Genomic DNA, 19,135 nt, shown 5'->3' with positions numbered 1-19,135 from the left:
TCAACCTCACTCCTTTCCACCAGCCACCCACAACAGAGCTCAAGTCCCAGTACAGGGACTCTAAAAAAAAAAATCTAAAAAGATCACCGTCTCACTTGATTCAAGGTTATTGCCTAGTATTGATGTTTCCTGATTCAGAGCATCTGTTCCACATGATCAGATGCAGCTGTTTCCCCTTTCCTCCCTTGTTATGTCCATCTGATAATGGTATCTCTTTATCTCTGCCCCAAGAAGAAATTGGCAGCATACTCTTCCCACCCAAAACGAATAGGTCCAATTATTCGTAACCTCAATCACCTTTAACACGTAATATACCAAGATACAGAGTAAAAAATCATAGATAAAGAAATGGTCAAGAGTATCGACCGATACGATACAATATGGACCAATACGTATCGGTATTGGTGGATACCGATACGATACTGTTGGAACCGCTTCCTCTAAAAGGCCGACCTTTTAGAGGAAGCGGTTCCAACATGGTATCAGAGCCAACCATATTTCAACAGAGAAACCCAAATCGTAGAGAAGGGCTATTGTGAGTAGAAACCCAACAAAAACTTCAAGAGAATGGCCAGAAATTGGTGGGGAGACCTTTGGGATGATAATAATAGGTGTCCCCAAAAATCAGCAACAGAGACAATCAAAACCCCTAGATCGATTCTTTCAGGGTTTTGAAAAAAACCCTGATTGTGTTGAGATCGATGTAGGGAGAGAATCCTTAAAAAAAGCACTGGATGGAGCTGAAACTTGGCTCGAGTGTGGTTCTAGAAGGGCCTGAGCACTCCTCCAAATATCAGCACTCAAAGATATCAGCAGCTCCTAGATCGATATTTGTCAGGGTTTTCTTGATTTTGGAGAGGAAATCAATCTAAGGAGGTCTTCAAACAGGTTGGAGATGGAATCTTATCCCCAAAAAAGGCCTGCTGCAGTTCTTGATCTTCAGTAATGGAGATTGGTTCCTTGTAGTTGATATGGAATCAATCCAAAAAAAATTGGAGCTTCAAATATTGCAGCCAGGGTTTAGTATCCTATTGAGCAGAATTATTTAGCAATGAAAGAGGTGATGGAGGGCAGCAGCTGGATCTATTGATCACGTCATCGGTGCTGCCCTATAGGAGAGAATAAAAAGAAAAAGAAGAAAAGAGGGAAGAGGAGAGGAGAGCAAGAGAGCGAGAGAAGAGAAAGAAGAAGCTGAAAATCGAAGGGAGGGATTACCCTAATTCAAAACCTGCTCTGATACCATGTTGGAACCGCTTCCTCTAAAAGGCCGACCTTGTAGGAAAGGGAGGAAACTATATGTATATCAAACAGGAGCTCTAACACGGTGGTCTATCTAAAAAGGGAAACGGGTGGATAAATATTTTTTTTAACACCTGCCCGCTCCCAGGGGGACTCGATACCGTGACCTCTGCCTGCTCTGATACCATGTTGGAACCGCTTCCTCTAAAAGATCGGCCTTTTAGAGGAAGCGGTTCCAACATACATACCGATACTTCTCCTTTTTTTAAAAAAATGAACTGTCTCGAATTGTATCGAAATGTATAGACAGATACGGGCCGATACGATACGATACAACTGAGTATCGATACGTCCAATAAAGGGTTCTGTGGGTGGTTTAATATGTATCGGCTGATACGGCTTGATACATACCGATACATACTGATACGTACCGATACCATTGACATATTCCATAAAAAAGCCATTTTCACTCATAGACTCAATACAACTCCTAATCTAATGAAAAAATGAAGGAAAACTCACAACCTAGAGCTTAAAATCTTGCATTTAATCTTGGTTTTTCACAGTTTTAAACTAAAAAATGAATCAAGGAGTGCTACAACATCATCCTTTGCATCATCCAATAGTCTTCATGGCTATAGACGATTACAACATGTAAGAGACCTCATCTTTTATAACAATTTCAATTTAATGCATTTGTTTGGTTATACATTATTCACCATTTTAGTGTTTATGCATGACACTTATTATATATTGCTTATTTATATTGTTTTTTGTTCCAAAAGTGTATTTCTATGTGTATCTTGACTATTTCTATGCGTATCTGTATTGTTCGATACGATACGTCTCTTAAAATCACCCGACCAATATGATACCCGATACCGATACTTTAAACCTTGGTCAAGACACCATTACCCTTTCACATAAATAACCCCTAGATAAAAATTAATTCCCTTCTAACCCCTATTGGACCAAAATCCTGGTTTGGATCCGTTTCATCTCAGTCTGGTTTTCCAAATTGGGTCATGCTGGTCCAGCCACACACATGCAACTACATCATTGATCACCTGCCAATATAGAATGGATGACCTCTTCAATTGTTTCTTATGGTATCAAAGAACCCTTTTGCTGGATAATGTAATATCATGTTCAAATAGGATTCTTTTAGTGGTGGGATACTAAATTGATTTTTTGCAGGTAACCCTATTTCACTTTGAGGATAAGCCCCGACCTGGTGTTGCAGATGTTGTAACTGAATTACGAGATCAAGCGAAGGTCCGTGTAATGATGCTAACAGGTGACCATGAGTCAAGTGCAAGGAGAGTTGCAAAAGCTGTTGGCATCAATGAAGCCTACAGCAGCTTGAAGCCTGAGGATAAACTCAATCAAGTGAAAAATATCTCAAGAGATATGGGTGAGTTTTGCATTCCTCGAAGATTATTTTATTAACTTCCAGCTGTCCAACTTAATGCCAAGTTCAACTGCTTTCTGGAATTTCAGTTACATTGTCCCTGCACTTCAAAGATAATACTTCTCCAGGGTGCCTTGGTTCTTTGAATGTGATTCTTGCCTGTACAAACTCTTCATTAGATATAGCCCCAATCAAGCAGTGGAATTACTTGTTTACTCATATTGATTCTCCATTATTTTAGTTTAATTACTTGTTATTAATTTCCCTTGGTTCCCACATTGTTGTTATCTTTCCCAGTTTTGTCACTAGTCCACCTTGACATTCTCATGTTGGTTACACTCTGCCTTTCTGCTTATTGTTTCGTGATTGCCCCAACCTACTAATCCATAAAGCATGATCTTGTTTCTCTTGTTGTATTTGACATTATTCTTAAGTTTGATTAATATGCAGTATACAGTTGGCAGTCAAGAGGATTATCTCATCTCTTCCATCCAAATCTAATTCTTTGGCCTCAATTTCCATCCTTACCAATGATGCAGCTGATGTAGTGGAAATTGTTTCTCTATGTCTATTTATTAGTATTCAGTAATTCCCTTTTTGTCTGGTTTTGTCGGAAGCAACACACAAGAATGAACCTTCCCTCAAAATATGCTTCCCCAATGGTCTTACTCTAGTTTTACCTTAGTAGTGTTTTTTAGTAGATTCAGTATTCAAACAATATTATTATTAGATTGTATAGAAGTTGATGCATTTCCCGACATAGCTAGGGGTGTAAAATGGAGAGGGTGCAAATTATTCCTAACCCAGAGTTGGAAGCTTGAAAGCCTATTATTGTTTTGTAGTTTTGAGCCACTTCTGCACTGTTCTTATCATTGAGACAAAGCAATCTCGTCTTTCCCAATTTTTTTCTTCTTCTAAAAGCTTGCTTTTTCTTATGTAACTCTTCTGTATTATCTTTTGTTTTCCATCTCTGTTTTGTAATCATGCACCATAGATCTTAGCAATGCTTAATCTCTACTCTACATGTTGAAGTTACTTGCATAGAAAAAATTTTATATGATTTATTTCTCAATTTCATTCTCACTCTTACTGAAACCATCTGAAGAAAATCTGGAACTCTTTGCAGGGGGAGGTTTGATAATGGTTGGTGATGGTATTAATGATGCGCCAGCACTTGCTGCTGCTACTGTGGGCATTGTACTTGCCCAACGTGCTAGTGCAACTGCTATAGCTGTTGCAGATGTGCTATTGTTGCAGGACAATATTTCTGGTGTGCCATTCTGTATTGCTAAAGCCCGTCAAACAACTTCTTTGGTAATCACTACCCATTTTGTTTCCATCTGCGTTTATTTAGTGTGAGAAACTTTGGTCGTTATTAGTTTAACATGTACATGTACTAACAGGTCAAACAAAGCGTGGCACTTGCTCTATCTTGCATTGTTTTTGCCTCTCTTCCATCTGTTTTGGGCTTTCTACCACTATGGTTGACGGTATGCCAAATTTAGCTCCATGCCTTATGTACCTGACATTATTTCACTATTCATGAATTTCATGAATGTTTTTGAATAACTCATTGGGATCATTGCATTTTCATATGATAGAATCATAGTCTAGAGAATTATAATGATTTACAATATCTACTGCCAACCTTCTATTTATTCACTGCCCATGTTGAACAGACATTAACCTTAGTCAACTGACTAGGTTGCTATTCTGTATATGGTAGAAATGATATTCTATAGAATTATATTAATTTCCATGCAGTTATAAAATTGATTTGATGACTTCTCAAAAAATGAATACTGTTTTTGGAAATCACCTTTTTTTTTTTTTTTTTTTGGTGAATAAAAAATTATATTACCAAAGCCCGAGAGGGAGAGAACCGGGGGGGTGTACAAAGGGGGATAGATGGGGGGGGGGGAAACCCCGATCCCCGCTAAAGGGGGGGAAGGGGGCGTAACAGAGCACTATGTAATCCCCAGGAAACAACAATATGCCTATTCCTTGGGGAATCCAAAAATGCCTTGTGGGGCAGAAGACTGAACTTAGAGGAGACATCCCAAGAGATGGCTTTCCAAATCAAGTCAAAAGAACGAGAGTTGGAGGTCCATCTCCTAAGGTTCCTCTCCATCCAAATGTGATAAAGAGTAGCGCCAAACACAAGCTTGCCATTGATGTCGCAGGTGGTGCATCCAGGGAAAGTCATGACCATCCAAAGCCACTCTCGTGCGAATGGAAGGAGACTCCTGTTGCGAGGCCAGATGAATGACAGGGCTTTTTTTCAGATGGTGGAAGAGAAAGGGCAAGCGAAAAAAAGGTGGTCAATGTCTTCGGAGCCATTCTAACAGAAAAGGCAAGAGGGGGGGACAGGGATTCTTCGGTGGGAGAGGAAGGCTTGGGTTGGGAGGCAGTGGTTAAGGGTTCTCCACGCAAGGAAGCTGTGGCGGGGGATGTGACCTTTGAACCAGACTAGCTTGTGCCAAAGGACAGAAGGTGCTTGAGGCCTAACTAGGCTCCAGGCAGATTTAAAGCTAAAGAGGCCATTGTTGGAGGGAAGCCAATAGACCTTGTCCGCAAGACCAGAGGGGGGGGAGGGAGTTCTAGATCAGGGAGAGGGGGGGGGGGGTAAGGGGGGAGGGGGGGGACCAATTGCCATGAGAGATGATGGAGGAAAGAGGGGCAAATTTTGGGATCCTGGAGGAGTAGATTACCCTAGGTCCAAAGAAGTTGTAGAGAACTCCTATGGGGTGCCAGGGGTTGAGCCATAAGGAAGTGGATGACCCATCAATAATGGAGGAAATGGCAGAGAGAGCCAGAGGGCGAAGGAGGAGAATTTTGCGCCAGATCCAGGAAGAATCCTTGGGGATGGAGACAGTCCAGATGGAGTCATTTTTGAGGAGGTGGGAATAGACCCAATGAACCCAAATGGAGTCATGCCTAGTGGAGATTTTCCAAATAAGCTTCAGAATTCCGGGAGTGTTCGAGTCGCGGATACGGCGAATGCCTAGACCTCCCTCAGATTGGGAAGGCAGATAGATTTCTAGCTGATCTGGTGGAGAAATCTGGAGGATTCCTTCCCTTTCCAGAGGAAGGCAGCAAAAAGGGACTCCATAGCTTTGATGGTGGCTTTAGGAATGACAAAGATGCCGCACCAATAAATGTTATAGGACTGGAGCACGGATCTAATGCATTCAAGCCTACCCGCATAGGAGAGAAGCCTGCCCTTCTAGAGTTGGAGACGCTTACGGATAATGTCAAGCATGAGGGTGCAATGGTGGCTGGAGAGTCTAGCAGGGATAAGAGGAAGGCCAAGGTATTTCACTGCGAGGAAGCCCAGAGAGAAACTAGTGAGACGAAGGAGGGAATCTTTCTCAAGATCCGAGACACCAGAGAGGAAGAGTTTGGATTTAAGGAGGTTTATACGGAGCCCAGATAGACTCTCGAAGAGATTAAGAGAGGACATGATGGCAGAGATGGAGGAGGGGGAGGCTTTGGAAAAGATCATAAGATCGTCCGCAAAGGCCAAGTGGGTGAGGTTAAGCTACTTGCATTTGGGGAGGGGGGAGATAAGATGAAGGTCAGTTTTGGCTTGGATGCTCCTAGAAAGGACTTCCAAAGCCAAGGAAAAGAGAAAGGGGGAGAGAGGGCATCCCTGACGAATTCCAACTTTGGAATGGAAGAAACCGGCGGGGGAGCCGTTGACAATAACCGAGAAAGAGGGGGTGGAAATGCAAGCAAAAATTCCACAGATGAAAGGAGGGGGAAAGCCCATCTGCGAGAGCACATTGCAGATGAAGTCCCATCTAAGGGAGTCAAATGCTTTGTGGAGATCAATCTTCATTAGGGCAGCAGGAGAGTGAGATTTTCGGTCGAAGCCACGAACAATTTCAGAGCATAGGATAATGTTATCCGCAATGCTTTTGCCAGCGATGAAAGCAAATTGATTGGGGCTGACCAAGGAGGGAATGATTGGCTGGATTCACATTTATTTTGATAACTTGTAAAGCTGTACTGATAGCTCTTAATCTTATCCATTAAATACTTCTGTCTCAGCCATAAAATGAACCATATTCACTTCTAAAAGATCTATCAAAAGACGAACAAACATGGAAAAAGAAACAAGAACTACCAAAGAAGCTTGACTGAAACTACTTGCTAAAGTTACTTGTGTACATGCATATTCAAGATGCTGTGATGCTTAATTAGAAACCCATGTTGACCTGGCAAAAAGCGACATGTTTGCTGAAGCAGAGTTCCTTAACTTGTATGATCTAGCAGGAACACTGGGTCCTGACGGGGATGCTAATGACTCGGTTCCCAAGTACCTACTTGGGGTCACCATGATAAAGACATGGATGGTGGAGCTGTTTGAACTTTGAAATAGATTGGTCTTGTGGACTATGCATTCAACTGGTTTCATCATTAATTATCTAGTTTTCCACATAATTTCTCATTTTGATGGTGGCACTAGATTGGACTGGGAAAGTGCCATCTTGTTTAATTTGAAGAGTGGGATTCCCTTCCCCCTTTCCTTTTTAGTTTCTTTAGTGATAATTGACAAGTGACTAATTGTCTAGATGTATCATCTTGTTAATTTGAAGGTTGTTTACGATTAAAAAGAGGATATATTAGTTGCAATAAAACGAGTAATAGACGTGAAGAAAGAAGCGAAGGGAAGAGTACTATCGATCTCTTTCCAGCAAATATATTAGAGATATAAAAAGTCTAATTCCAGACATACCATTACATACTAACATATTTGTCCATAAAACAATATTGCATACAGTTCCAATAATACTCCCACAGAAAGTATTCTAACACTCCCCTCTCAAGCTAGGGAATAAATATTATAAATGTCCAGCTTGCTTAAGAGAGTACGAAACAATGGAGAAGTGATTCCTTTTGTCAGCACATCAACAACTGATCTCCTATCTTCACAATTGGTGTGCAGATACTCAGAGAGTTAATTTTCTCCTTTATGAAGTGCCTATCAACCTCAATGCACTGTGTACAATCTTGTTGCACAGGATTATGAGCTATGCTAATAGCAGCCCAAATATCGCAATAGTCTCATGGCGCCATCAATCTCAAATCCCAACAATCCAACATCCCTGTCTCTTTCAAGAGGTCCACCACATACTTCCTCGGAAAAATGTGAACTGTCTTCTTTGATCTTGACATTTCAATTCCCAAGAAATAATTTAAAATACCAAGATTTTTAATCTCAAACTGTTGAGCCAGATAAGTTTTGAGCCTCTTTATTTCCATTGGATCATTTCCTGCAACTACAATCCCATCCACATAAACAATCAAGACAATGATCTTACCATTGCCTTGTCTAATATACATAGTGTGGTCGGCTTGGCTTTGAGTATACCCATACCTTATTGTGGATTGTCTAAATCTCTCAAACCATGCCTTTGGAGACTATTCAAGGCCATAAAGAGCCTTCTTTAGTTTTCATACCTTCCCTCCAGCTATGGAAAATTTGAACTTAAATGGGACTTGCATATACAGTTTCTCTTGTAAGTCACCATAGAGGAATGCATTCTTCACATCAAACGCATACAAAAGCCAGATGTATGGAGTTCTCTTATACAAAGCCAGTCTTCATCTGAATGGTGTTTGTGAACATGGTTCAAGATTTTGTGAAATTTTGTCGAAATCTCGCGAAATATTTCAGTTCTAACATTTGTCGAAACAAAATATAGTGTGATACTGAAGGAATGCAAGATTTTGGTCAAAGTTTCGTTGGAATTCCGACGATATGCATCGTTCGTCGAAATTTTGACCAAAACGATACTTCAGTTTTATAATAAATTCCATATTTTGAGCGAAACGGCTCAAAGCTGGTTTCGATAAGAAACCTTGGGAAAATTGTGATTTTTGTGTTTTTTTTGCCAAATCACACTCCCGTATAAGCGTGGAACAAGTTGTTGGGTAGTAGAGGAACGCATTGGAAGCGACGATTTGCTGTGTTGTTGGAAGATTTGTGCAAGATTCAAAGTTGAAGGAGTATCACTTTTCCCAAAAATTAATTTTTGCAAAAAATACGGTAAATACTTGGTGGTTGGCAGCATTAGCAACATTCTAGTGGTATTGATCCTGCCTGAAACTCGATGTGGTACTAGGGCTCTATGATGGGCATAGGGATGACTTGCTTGTATTCTTGACTCCCATATCTTTGACGCTTTGTAATGAACTATGTCTGATTTATAACATTTGAAAATTATGAAATGGTTTATAATTTTATGTCTATTCATTCCTAATGCATATTTATGTTGTTTTAATTGAATTACGTGTGTTCTAGTACTAAATTTTGTGTGAAATGGACCATATTAGGGAATATATACAACAACGTACACTATATAATTACCAAACTAGGGTCCAAAATCCAAATACCATTTTGGGTTTTTTATTATTTTTTATTTATTTAAGGTTTCCACAATGTTTAGAGGGCCTAAAATAGGGTGTTCTAGAAGCTTCGGGATCTAATATGACCATTTGGGCCTTGAAGGGTGCCTTGGTCACCTAGGCCAGACACCTTGTTGGTGTCGCCTTGATTTTTACCTCTTTCAACACCTAGCATCACCTAGATGCCGTGACAGCTATGCTTGTAGGAGGAGAGTATCCAAGAAATATGAGTGTCTGTAGGAAAGATACACATAAGGACTTCAGACCAAAAGGTTTTAGGGACATGCTTACCAAAAACTCCTAGTGATTTCCAGCAAATGACGATTCCTCCATTCAACTTCCCCATTCTGTTCAGGTGTATCTACACATGCAAGCTGATGGAGAATCCCATTATCACTAAAGAAGTGTTGAAGGGAACCAAACATATATTCTCTCCCTCTATCCGACCTAACAATCTTAATTTTGACTTCAAACTGAGTGCAAACCATTTGATAAAATATCGTAAAAGCTACATACACATCACTCTTATGTTTTAGAAGGTAAACCCAAGTAGAACGGGAATAATCATCAACAAACGTAATGAAGTAACAGTAGCCAAACAAGGAAGTGGTGGGTGTGGGCCCCAAACATATGTATGAACAATATGGAAACAAACATTGGATCCAGTACCCATTATGTGTTGTAATATGGGTATAAGGGTAGAATTTTCCTTAGGGTTTATTTGGTGTTGCCCTAGGGGCTCTATTGTCTTTGTATTCGTATCTCATTTATTATAAATAAAGGTGGGCTGGTGTCTCATTAACACAACTCACAATTCCCCAAACTCTTGACCACGATACGAATAATGAGATTGGAAATGTTTAGCAGTTGACAAGGTTCACATTGAAAGACATTTGAACTAGATGGGAAGAAACAAGTGAGGTGAATGTCTTTCCATAACAAAAAAAAAAAAAGAGGGATGCCCCAAACGTTGATGCCAAAGCTTTACATTCTCAACAGATTCATTCCCACTTCTGTCACAAACATAGGATTGTGCTCCTTTCACCGCAAATACCATATTTAAATATCCAATCCAAAGGCTTAAGCTATTGGATGGAGAGGCCCAACTGGTATATAAAGACATCCAAAGTCCTAGAATTAGTTTATGTGGGATTACTCCCAACACTCGCCCTCACGTCTTGCCCCTCTTTTGGTGCCAGTACACGTGGCACATGTAGCCCATCTTTTGGGTGACCGTACACAGATTTTTAATTAATAATGGGCCTGGTGCTTTGGTACCAAGTTGCAAGAAAACAAGTAATAGAAGTGAAGAAAGTAGGGAAGAGAAGAGAAGAAGAGGAAACTATAGATCTTTTTCCAGAAAATATATTAGAGATTTAAAGTATAGGTCCAGTTATACCCTTGCATACTAACATATTTCCCCATAAGACAATATTACAACAACAACAACAAACTCAGCCTTATCCCAACTTAATGGGGTCGGCTACATGGATCCAAACACCAAAGAAAACTAAGTTCTAACAGGGGATGCAATATGAAAGAAGAAATGGAAACTAAGGAAAGATGCAATATGACACTAGATACAAAATGGAAAGTAGAAAATGACAAGTGAAAGATGAAAGATAGTAAGAAGAAAGAAGCCCAACCCAGCATGACAGGAGAATCTCAGCTAAATGGGGTCTGCTATCTGGATCCTTGCCCTCTAATAGGCCCTATCCGAAGTCATACTAGGTACAAGACCTAGGCTATGCATGTCCTTCCTCATCACTTCTCCTATGGCCTTTTTAGGCCTGCCCCTAGCTCTTTTAGCTCCTTCAATCAAGATCATATCACTCCTCCTTACTGGGGCGTCCATAGGCCTCCGTTGAATATGACCAAACCACCTTAAGCGACTCTCTCGGAGCTTGTCACTGATCGGGGCGACTCCCACATCCGCTCTAATACGTTCGTTACGTACGTTATCCTTCCTTGTTTTACCACACATCCATCTTAACATCCTCATCTCTGCTACACAAAGCTTATCAATATGGCACTTCTTAACTGCCCAATATTCTACCCCATACATCATAGCCGGTCGTACCACAGTTCTATAGAACTTTCCTTTAAGCTTTAAAGGAATACGTCGGTCACACAACACTCTAGACGCACCTCTCCACTTCATCCATCCCACTTTAATTCTTTGGGAAACATCATCCTCTATGCCACCTTCTTTACTTATGATTGATCCCAGATATCTAAAATAGTCACTTTGAGGTATCTCTCTATCAGTCTATCCTCAATTCAAACCATATCAGTATCCATCACAATGTGACTAAAATTACACATCATATACTCCGTTTTTGTCCTCTTGTTTCCAATTTGACCTCCAACGCTCTAACTTAGAGTTAATCCCTTCTTTTGTCTCATCCACCAAAACGATATCATCAGTGAAGAGCATACACCATGGGATCTCATCTTGAATGTTCTTCGTTAAATCGTCCATGATGAGCGCAAAAATATAAGTGCTTAAGACTGATCCCTGGTGTAACCCAATCGTAATTGGGAATTCCTCCCTGACCTCCCACAGATCTCACACTAGTCACCACGCCCTCATTCATATCTTTAATAACATCCACGTATTTGCTAGAAACTCCTCTTCTCACTAGGACACGCTGGATTAAATCTCTAGGAACTCGGTCATAAGCTTTTTCCAAGTCAATAAAGACCATATGGAGATCCTTCTTGCTTTCTCTATATCTTTCCATGAGCCTCCTTAATAAGTAGATAGCTTTTGTCGTGGATCTACCTGCCATAAAGCCGAACTGGTTTACCGAGATATGAGTTTCTCTTCTTAAACGGGCTTCAATAACCTTCTCCCATAGTTTCATAGTGTGACTCATAAGCTTAATGCTTCTATAGTTGTTGCAACTTTGGATGTCACCTTTGTTTTTGTAGATTGGGACTACAATGCTTCTCCGCCATTCATCTGGCATCTTCCTTGTGTTCAAAATTCTGTTAAACAGATTAGTCAACCAAGAAATCCCACAGTCTCCAAGGGTTTTCCACACTTCTATTGGAATCTCGTCTGGGCCTGGGGTCTTGCCTGCTTTCTTTCTTAAGGCGGCTTTAATTTCCGCCACACTAATCTTTCTTACGTGTCTATGACGTGTGGCGTCTTGCTGAAAACTGTAATCATCTGGGTCATTTCTACTCGACCTATCTCCATTTAGTAGGTCACAGATATACTCATACCATCTCTTCACAATGTCCTTATCTCTCACTAGTACTCTTCCATCAGCACTCTTGATGCACCTCACCTGATCAAAATCTCTACTCTTCCTCTCTCTCATCTTAGTTATCTTATAAATAGCATTTTCAATAGCTTTTTCTCCTTCTTTAGTGTTTAGGTTGGTATAAAGATCCTCATATTTCTTCGCCCTAGCCAACCCACAATCTTCCTAGCTTCATTTCTTGCATCATTATATTTCTTTTTATCATTTGTTTCTTTAGTCCTTTGCCAAGTCTTAAAACACTCTTTGTTGGTCTTAATGGCTGCTTGGACCTCATCATTCCACCACCAAGTGTCCCTAGGGGCCTGATGCCTACCCTTCGCTTCCCCTAGCACATCTTTGGCCGCCCTCTTAATACATGTCATCATCTCGTTCCACATCACACTGGTGTCTCCCTCAAAGTTCCATTTTCCTTGTTTGACCACAATATCAATAAAAGCCCTTAGAGACTTCCCCTTTAATCTCCACCACCTTATCTTAGGGTACTTAGGTTCCTTCCTCCCACTCTTCTGTGCACCGAGGTACATATCCAGGACCACCAGTCTGTGTTGGGTGGTTAAGCTCTCCCTACGGATGACCTTACAGTCCTTACACAACGTTCTATCTGTCCTTTTAATAAGACAATATTACACAGTTTCAATAATACCCCTCAACAAGTATTATAACAATATTGGCTTGCGACACATTGAGTTGGAGCCAGGGTTTGAGATTTCAGTTTTGACTGAAATTCGACCAAAACTCGGCATGTGTTGTTTGGCCATTTCAGTGGTTAAATGGTCATATTTGGCACGAAACTTCAGGGAAACCCTAATTAAGCATTTCTAAATATATTAGAACCTTTAAGCTGTAAAGAAAGTGGAAAAAAAAAACCCCCAAAATGGTAGTTTGGTTTCATACCCTAGGATGGTAGTGTACGTTGTACCCTATTGTATACTTTCTCAAATATAGTATATACTACAAAAAATTTAGTATTTAAACGCACAAAAGTAATGGTAAAGGAAACACACAAAAGTAATGAAAATAACTAAACTATGCATTAGGAATGAAGAATATGTACAAGTGTACAAGTGTTACAAGAAGTCAAGTACACAAGTATAGAAAATATTGTTCATTGGAAAAGTCTCACTTTCCCACCCCATCAAAAACTCTATCAAACAAATGGGCCCTTGGGGTAAAAGGGTATACTTCTAAGCTTGGATCTTACACAAATCTTGCTCAAACGCGGTAAATCATCGTTGTAGATGTGTTGTAGTAGTCCCAAACAGTATGTTCCACCATGATATGTGGCTAATTTGGCCAAACTAGCAAATCTAAAGTTTTTTGGAATTTTACCCCTCTAATAGGAAAAGCCACTTGAAAGTCATTTCGAGTGAAACAATGCTTTTTTATATGCACTGTTTTGTAATCAAACCTTGCATTCCTATTGAGTCACCCAGTTTTGTTTCCACCTTCAAAACCAAAATATTTTGTGAAATCTCAGTGGTTTTGACCGAGATTTCGAACAATGGTTGGAGCAGTGCTAGAGTTCTGGAATTGTTAACAAAACATACGGGAATAGGTTTCCGCATGAACAGGTTGAAAAATCCTCTCCCTCAAGACTTGAACCTGGGCATATGCCCCTGGCAGCCCAAACCTTATACCATTGCTCTAAGCAATGGCCCCTACAGAAAATGAGTGTGTAACAGTTAATATTCCAATCCACATACGAGTTTGAAAAATTAAGGTTCTATATGAGACTATATCTAAACCGGTGTCGTTTTACTTGTTTCAATAGCGCCTACATACAGGAATGGCAACTGTGCTAGTTTGCAGCAGGCATTACCAATACCACATCTGATCCACTCCCAAACTTGCTTGGTGCCCAATTAATTAATTTTACAAGGTAACTGGGGCATGTGCCCAGGTTTCTTCAATTCCTTTCCTTCACCATAATGGGTGGATGGGTACCATCCCCACTGCATCGTGTTCCAGCCAGCTCTTTGCAGAGACTTAAATAAATGTAATCTCCCCATTTTGGTTTTCCTTTTTCTCAAGTAATAGATGCAATTCAATAACAATTTGTAATTACCAACAACTGCTTAGCTCAGTTGGTGAGCCATGGTGCGCTTCATGCCCATGCTCACCAAGAGGTCTCGAGTTCGAGTCTCTTGGCTGGTATCTTATCCCCTCCCCGGTTCGATCCCCCCCCCCTTCTATCAACTATACATGTAAAGCTCCCAATTACCAAAAAAAAAAACAATTTGTAATTCCTTTAATGAAATACAGGTTCTTTTGCATGAAGGAGGCACTCTTCTTGTTTGCCTCAACTCAATTCGTGCCCTGAATGATCCCACGTGGTGCTGGAAGCAGGATCTACAACCCCTGCTTGATGGAGTAAGATCCTCTATTGCAGGGCTCTTGAAAAGGTTTCCAACCTCAGGCACCATCCAATCTGCACCCCTATAACTGTTGCTCTTTTGGTTGTAACTGTATCTATTTATGAGCAGGCAACATTTATTGTTTAGTCTAGTGTAGATAAGAAAGAAAAAGATTGATTTTATCAAATAAAATTGTCTGGCTTATGTATCTAAACAATTTTCCTGACATACAATAAGAATTAATTTCTTGTAAGTTGGTGGTCTATTCTTATGGTTCTTCCAATAACATTTTATCCAGTATAGACACTATCCTGAAGAAAGATTTACAGTCTCAAGTGAATATGGCAGTGATTAATTTCTCCGGCGGCCGTTTCTTCTTATTTCTCCACGTGACCCGGTCTTTACACGGAGATTGCCCAAATGAACCATGGCTTTACGGAAGCTGCTCTCCCACAGAGTTGTGTTGCTACTGAGCTCTGAAGTTAAAATGTCATGTATTACCTGATCAAAAGCTTGCTCATGACCCATGTTCTCAGATTTTTGTCATACATGTTATCAAATTTAAAGGGTGTTATGGGATCCAGAGGCACCCGTATCTTCGAATTATAACTGCTTATCGGACGTATCTTCTTGAGTTGTGTGGCATAGTTTTTCTCAATACTTGGATCTGTTCCATTTTTGAAGTTATATCGGTAAAGTCTGTCCCAGATGGACACACAGCGAGCCGAACCAATGGTATGAGCCCCTGAGAAAGGCCAGAAAGAAGATGAAATGCCTATGGCAAAACCTGGAAGAGAATGGTGGATAAGGGTGGTGAGAGCTAACCATAGAGTGCTGTCATCTCTGCCTCGGACATACCATGCCAGAGGAAATTTCTCTTAAAGTTGAACTGCACTAAACTGAGGACGAGGCAAACTGATTCTAGCCAACACAGCAGAGGACAATCTGCCGTCCCTTCTTCCGGTTTGAACCTTCCAACTGGGGCCACCAGCCTGATACAGTGACACAAGACTAAAATTAGCTTTCTTCCTCTTAATTTTTGGGGGCGAAGCTTTTCCATTTACAGAGATTTTAGAAAAGCAGATCTTACAAGGACGACTACATCCCTTGCAGATAGAGCTAGGATATCAGCACAGGAGACTCTGGCTGGACAGACAACTTCAAGGGTTCTCTTGATCATATCCACCAGGTTAAAGCCTCTGAGACACCGGTTGGGTAATGCCATCTTCTCAGGTAGTGGGTAGCCAGGAACATTGTCCAGCAATACGGAGGCATCACAGCCCTTGCAATTTGAATAATAAACCAATTGTCTCAGTTGCAGTGCGTTTTTTTGTTTAAAAGAACGAAAAGAATTCAATCCAAAAAAAAATTAGGAAAGAGAAATCACTCCAACGAAGCAGTCATGGTAGTGAAGGCGCAGAAGAGCAGGTGGCATTGTTGGGTCACGGCGAGATGCCAACCTTACGAGTCTCGACACGATCCGCTCCGTAGCGGGACATCTTGTAGCATAGAAGCCGATTTCAAGTGAACTTACAAGTGGCGGCACTTGCAACCAAGCAACAACCACCATCACCAACCAGGCTCTCTGCATCTTCTTCCCAGAAACGTATTTCAACTTGGTACTTTAATTGCATTGAGAAATCAAACCCGCCTATAAGGTGAGAAGCCAAACCAGACTCCTGTGGTGGTACATTTGTCCAGTTTTTTTTTTTCCAATCTCTTGTTCCGTAGGAAATCCAAATTCTCTTGTTCCCTAGGAAATCCAAATTCAGTTATTGCTCTTCCTTCTCCCTCAGAAGGAAGTCAGAAGACCAGACTCAGAAAAATCCACTAAAAATAGTGTCATCCATTGATAAACAACAGTTTGATGATGCGTCCACATCTACCATTGCCGACATTACTGGTTAGTTAAGACGGTTTAGGTGGATGTTAGTTGGGAGGTTAGGGAAATCATACAGTTGTTCATTAAGAATTTATTTCTTGAAAGTTACTCACTGTAACACAGTTCTTAATTTTTCAAGTTTAACTCGCATGATCCTACATAATATGGCTTTGACAAGTTTGGCTTCGAAAGGATATAATTTCGCTCTCACCTAGACATAAACATCGATACAGTTTGAATTTTAAGAGCCGATGAACTGTCAGTCTGTCCCTTCTGTCTTGCTTTCAGTTCTCTCCACAGCTTTTTCTCTTGCTCTTTCGTTCTCTGTAACGTTTTCAACATTTTCTTTTGCCAGTTCAGCTCAAACATTTCGTTTTGAGGAATTAAATTTACAAAAGGGGAAAGGAAAGTGTAAATCTATACCTAATAAAAGATGGAATAAACGAAATTTATAAAAAAAAGAAAAAAAAAAAGAGAGAGAGAGTGAGAGAACTTGGATTGAAGGTGTTTCTTCCTGTCTTTCTTTTCTTTTGGGTTGATTTTACTGTTTCAGATTCCAAGTGTGGTGAATGAGCCCAAAGGAGTTCTTTTTTTGGGATTGTTTTTCTTGTTCGATAAGAAACGAGCTTCTGTTACTTCAAGCTCTCTTCTACGCTCGACAAAAAGAAAACTAATGGTGTTTTTACTTCTATTTCTGGCCTTCTCTTCGATTCACCATCTTCGACTTCCATTTTTTCTCTGTACATGAGCAAAATTATTCGTATAGAACGAGGATAAGGAAACTAAAAAAAAAAAAAAAAAACAAGATCGTTTTTTTTTTTCTTTAGTGTTCCTCGCGTCCTCTCCCTTGTGTCTGTCTTCCAACTACATTGAACACCCTTTCCCTCTTCTACGACAACCAGCTCAATAACTCTAGTCGATCTTGCTGATGCTAATACGCTTCACAACAGCGTTTCTAATCCCTTCACCCTGCAGACACAGGCCGCTCGGCTCAACCCCAGCCAAATAATTTCTGACCTCCTTTTTGATCATCTCTTGCATCACAGAAAGGAACTCAGAACTGAAAGGGATGAAATGTTTCTCTGCATAGGCCACCTCTGACGATCCGAAATCGTTGTACTGTATATGTTGATTATACTGGTGCTGGGGTGGCTGAAACTGCAACGGAACTGCTGTTGGCACAGCCACGGGAGTGGGTAGTTGGGCAGGGGTTGTACCATGGCTGGAACTCCCAGAAATATGATTAGAAACATCGCAAGAATCCGCTCCAGGGAGGGAGAGACAGAGAGAGGTAGGCGGATCATTCGTCGATGACGACGTTTCGAGCTGCTGCTGGTGATGCTGTGATGGCGGTAAGATTCCTCCCGTTCTTGGTACAGGGCGGTACACATGAGAAGAAGACATCACGGGGAGACTGGAGTCGCTCACGTCGGATCCAGAGGGACTGCTAGGGCTGTTGAGGTAGAGCGAAGAGACGGGAGCGACGGCGGCACCCGCACTAGACGATCTCTTTAGCGGCTGGTGTGCTTGTGCGTCGTCGCTGCCGTCATCGACCACGGACGAGCATTTGCGCTTAAGAGTGGAATTCCAATGGTTTTTGATCGCGTTGTCGGTGCGACCAGAGAGGAGACGGGCGATTGTAGCCCATTTGTTACCGAACTTGGCGTGCGCCCGGATGATCGTATCATCCTCTTCGGGGGTGAAAGCTCTATGCTCCACCTGGGGAGAGAGCTGGTTACACCACCGTAGACGACAAGACTTTCCGGACCTCCCAGGGATGGATTTGCTTATGAGGGACCAGTTCCTAGGGCCGTGCTTCTGGACAAGCTTCTGCAACGAATCGTCTTCTTCGGGGCTCCACGGTCCTTTGATCCGATCCAAATCTTTCCTTGAGGAAGCCATGGATGATGATGATTGGCAGATTGATTCTCGATTCACTGTTCGAAACCCTAACCCTAGACGACTACAAGATTTTGTACACAGAAAGGGAACCCGAGATTGCCCTGAAGGTTTAGAGATAGAGAGAGAAAGAGAGAGAGAGAGAGAGAGAGGGAGGAGGGAGAGGGAGAGGGAGGGAGAGAGAGAGAGAGAAGGAACCTCACCCTTGGGGCTACACGGAGTGGGAGAAGGGACTCGGTAGGGTATATAACGGACTCATAAAGGTAACCGAGGGAGCCGGTTTCCGTGACCGTTCATGGGCGTTAATAGAGTACCGGTTCTTCCAAGCAGGCGGTTGCTTTTGGATACAGCTGTCATAGGAACACGCGTCGCCTCTTCAGTGTCCTGATTCAAAATGCCCCGCTCTTAGATCTCGTTAATGTTATTATATATATATATATATATCTCTCTTTACTTTAGTTTTTTTGGAAGTTATGGAGGTTAATAATGAGAGAAAAGCTATCAAGATTCAAGAAAGGGATATTTATCGCCAGAAATTTAAAAATATATATAAATAATAATAATCGATAACTTTCAGAGTACGGTTGGTTGGGGGAGGGAAGAAGGAGCGGATGAGTTTGACTGAGCCAGGCTGGAGAGCATTTGGTGAAGGATTTTTCTTTAT

The 19,135-nt window shown here is 41.2% G+C and overlaps 3 protein-coding genes and 1 long non-coding RNA gene across 4 annotated transcripts in view; 2 read left to right on the top strand and 2 right to left on the bottom strand.

The window, feature by feature from the left end:
• Positions 1-14,884, top strand: part of LOC122657304 (probable cadmium/zinc-transporting ATPase HMA1, chloroplastic) — an 82,545-nt gene extending 67,661 nt beyond the window's left edge. Inside the window, exons 10-13 of the mRNA XM_043851957.1 lie at positions 2,437-2,653; positions 3,777-3,964; positions 4,054-4,140; positions 14,599-14,884. Of these exons, the coding sequence (XP_043707892.1) occupies positions 2,437-2,653; positions 3,777-3,964; positions 4,054-4,140; positions 14,599-14,778 (672 nt within the window). The 3' untranslated portion in view covers positions 14,779-14,884. The remainder of the gene's footprint in view (positions 1-2,436; positions 2,654-3,776; positions 3,965-4,053; positions 4,141-14,598) is intronic.
• On the top strand, positions 116-2,210 carry LOC122657307. Its single transcript, XR_006332289.1, has 2 exons — positions 116-358; positions 2,145-2,210. It is a non-coding gene; the product is annotated as an uncharacterized LOC122657307 (long non-coding RNA).
• Positions 3,606-18,620, bottom strand: LOC122657305 (transcription factor MYB44-like). The gene is made up of 3 exons (XM_043851958.1): positions 17,484-18,620; positions 16,368-16,369; positions 3,606-3,620 (listed from the first exon to the last, which is right to left on the bottom strand). Exon 1 carries the CDS (start codon positions 18,472-18,474, stop codon positions 17,485-17,487), a length of 990 nt encoding a protein of 329 aa, XP_043707893.1. The 5' UTR covers positions 18,475-18,620; the 3' UTR covers positions 3,606-3,620; positions 16,368-16,369; position 17,484.
• Positions 14,940-16,366, bottom strand: LOC122657306 (peroxidase 3-like). Its single transcript, XM_043851959.1, has 4 exons — positions 16,078-16,366; positions 15,781-15,972; positions 15,516-15,682; positions 14,940-15,435 (listed from the first exon to the last, which is right to left on the bottom strand). The coding sequence occupies exons 1-3, from the start codon at positions 16,279-16,281 to the stop codon at positions 15,569-15,571; spliced, it is 510 nt and encodes a 169-aa protein (XP_043707894.1). The 5' UTR covers positions 16,282-16,366; the 3' UTR covers positions 14,940-15,435; positions 15,516-15,568.
• Positions 18,621-19,135: the final 515 nt, after the last annotated feature.

The sequence above is a fragment of the Telopea speciosissima genome, chromosome 4, assembly GCF_018873765.1.
Source record: "Telopea speciosissima isolate NSW1024214 ecotype Mountain lineage chromosome 4, Tspe_v1, whole genome shotgun sequence".
NCBI lineage: Eukaryota > Viridiplantae > Streptophyta > Magnoliopsida > Proteales > Proteaceae > Telopea > Telopea speciosissima.
The sequence above is the reverse complement of the archived record's forward strand: the minus strand, read 5'-3'. Positions and strand labels throughout refer to the sequence as shown.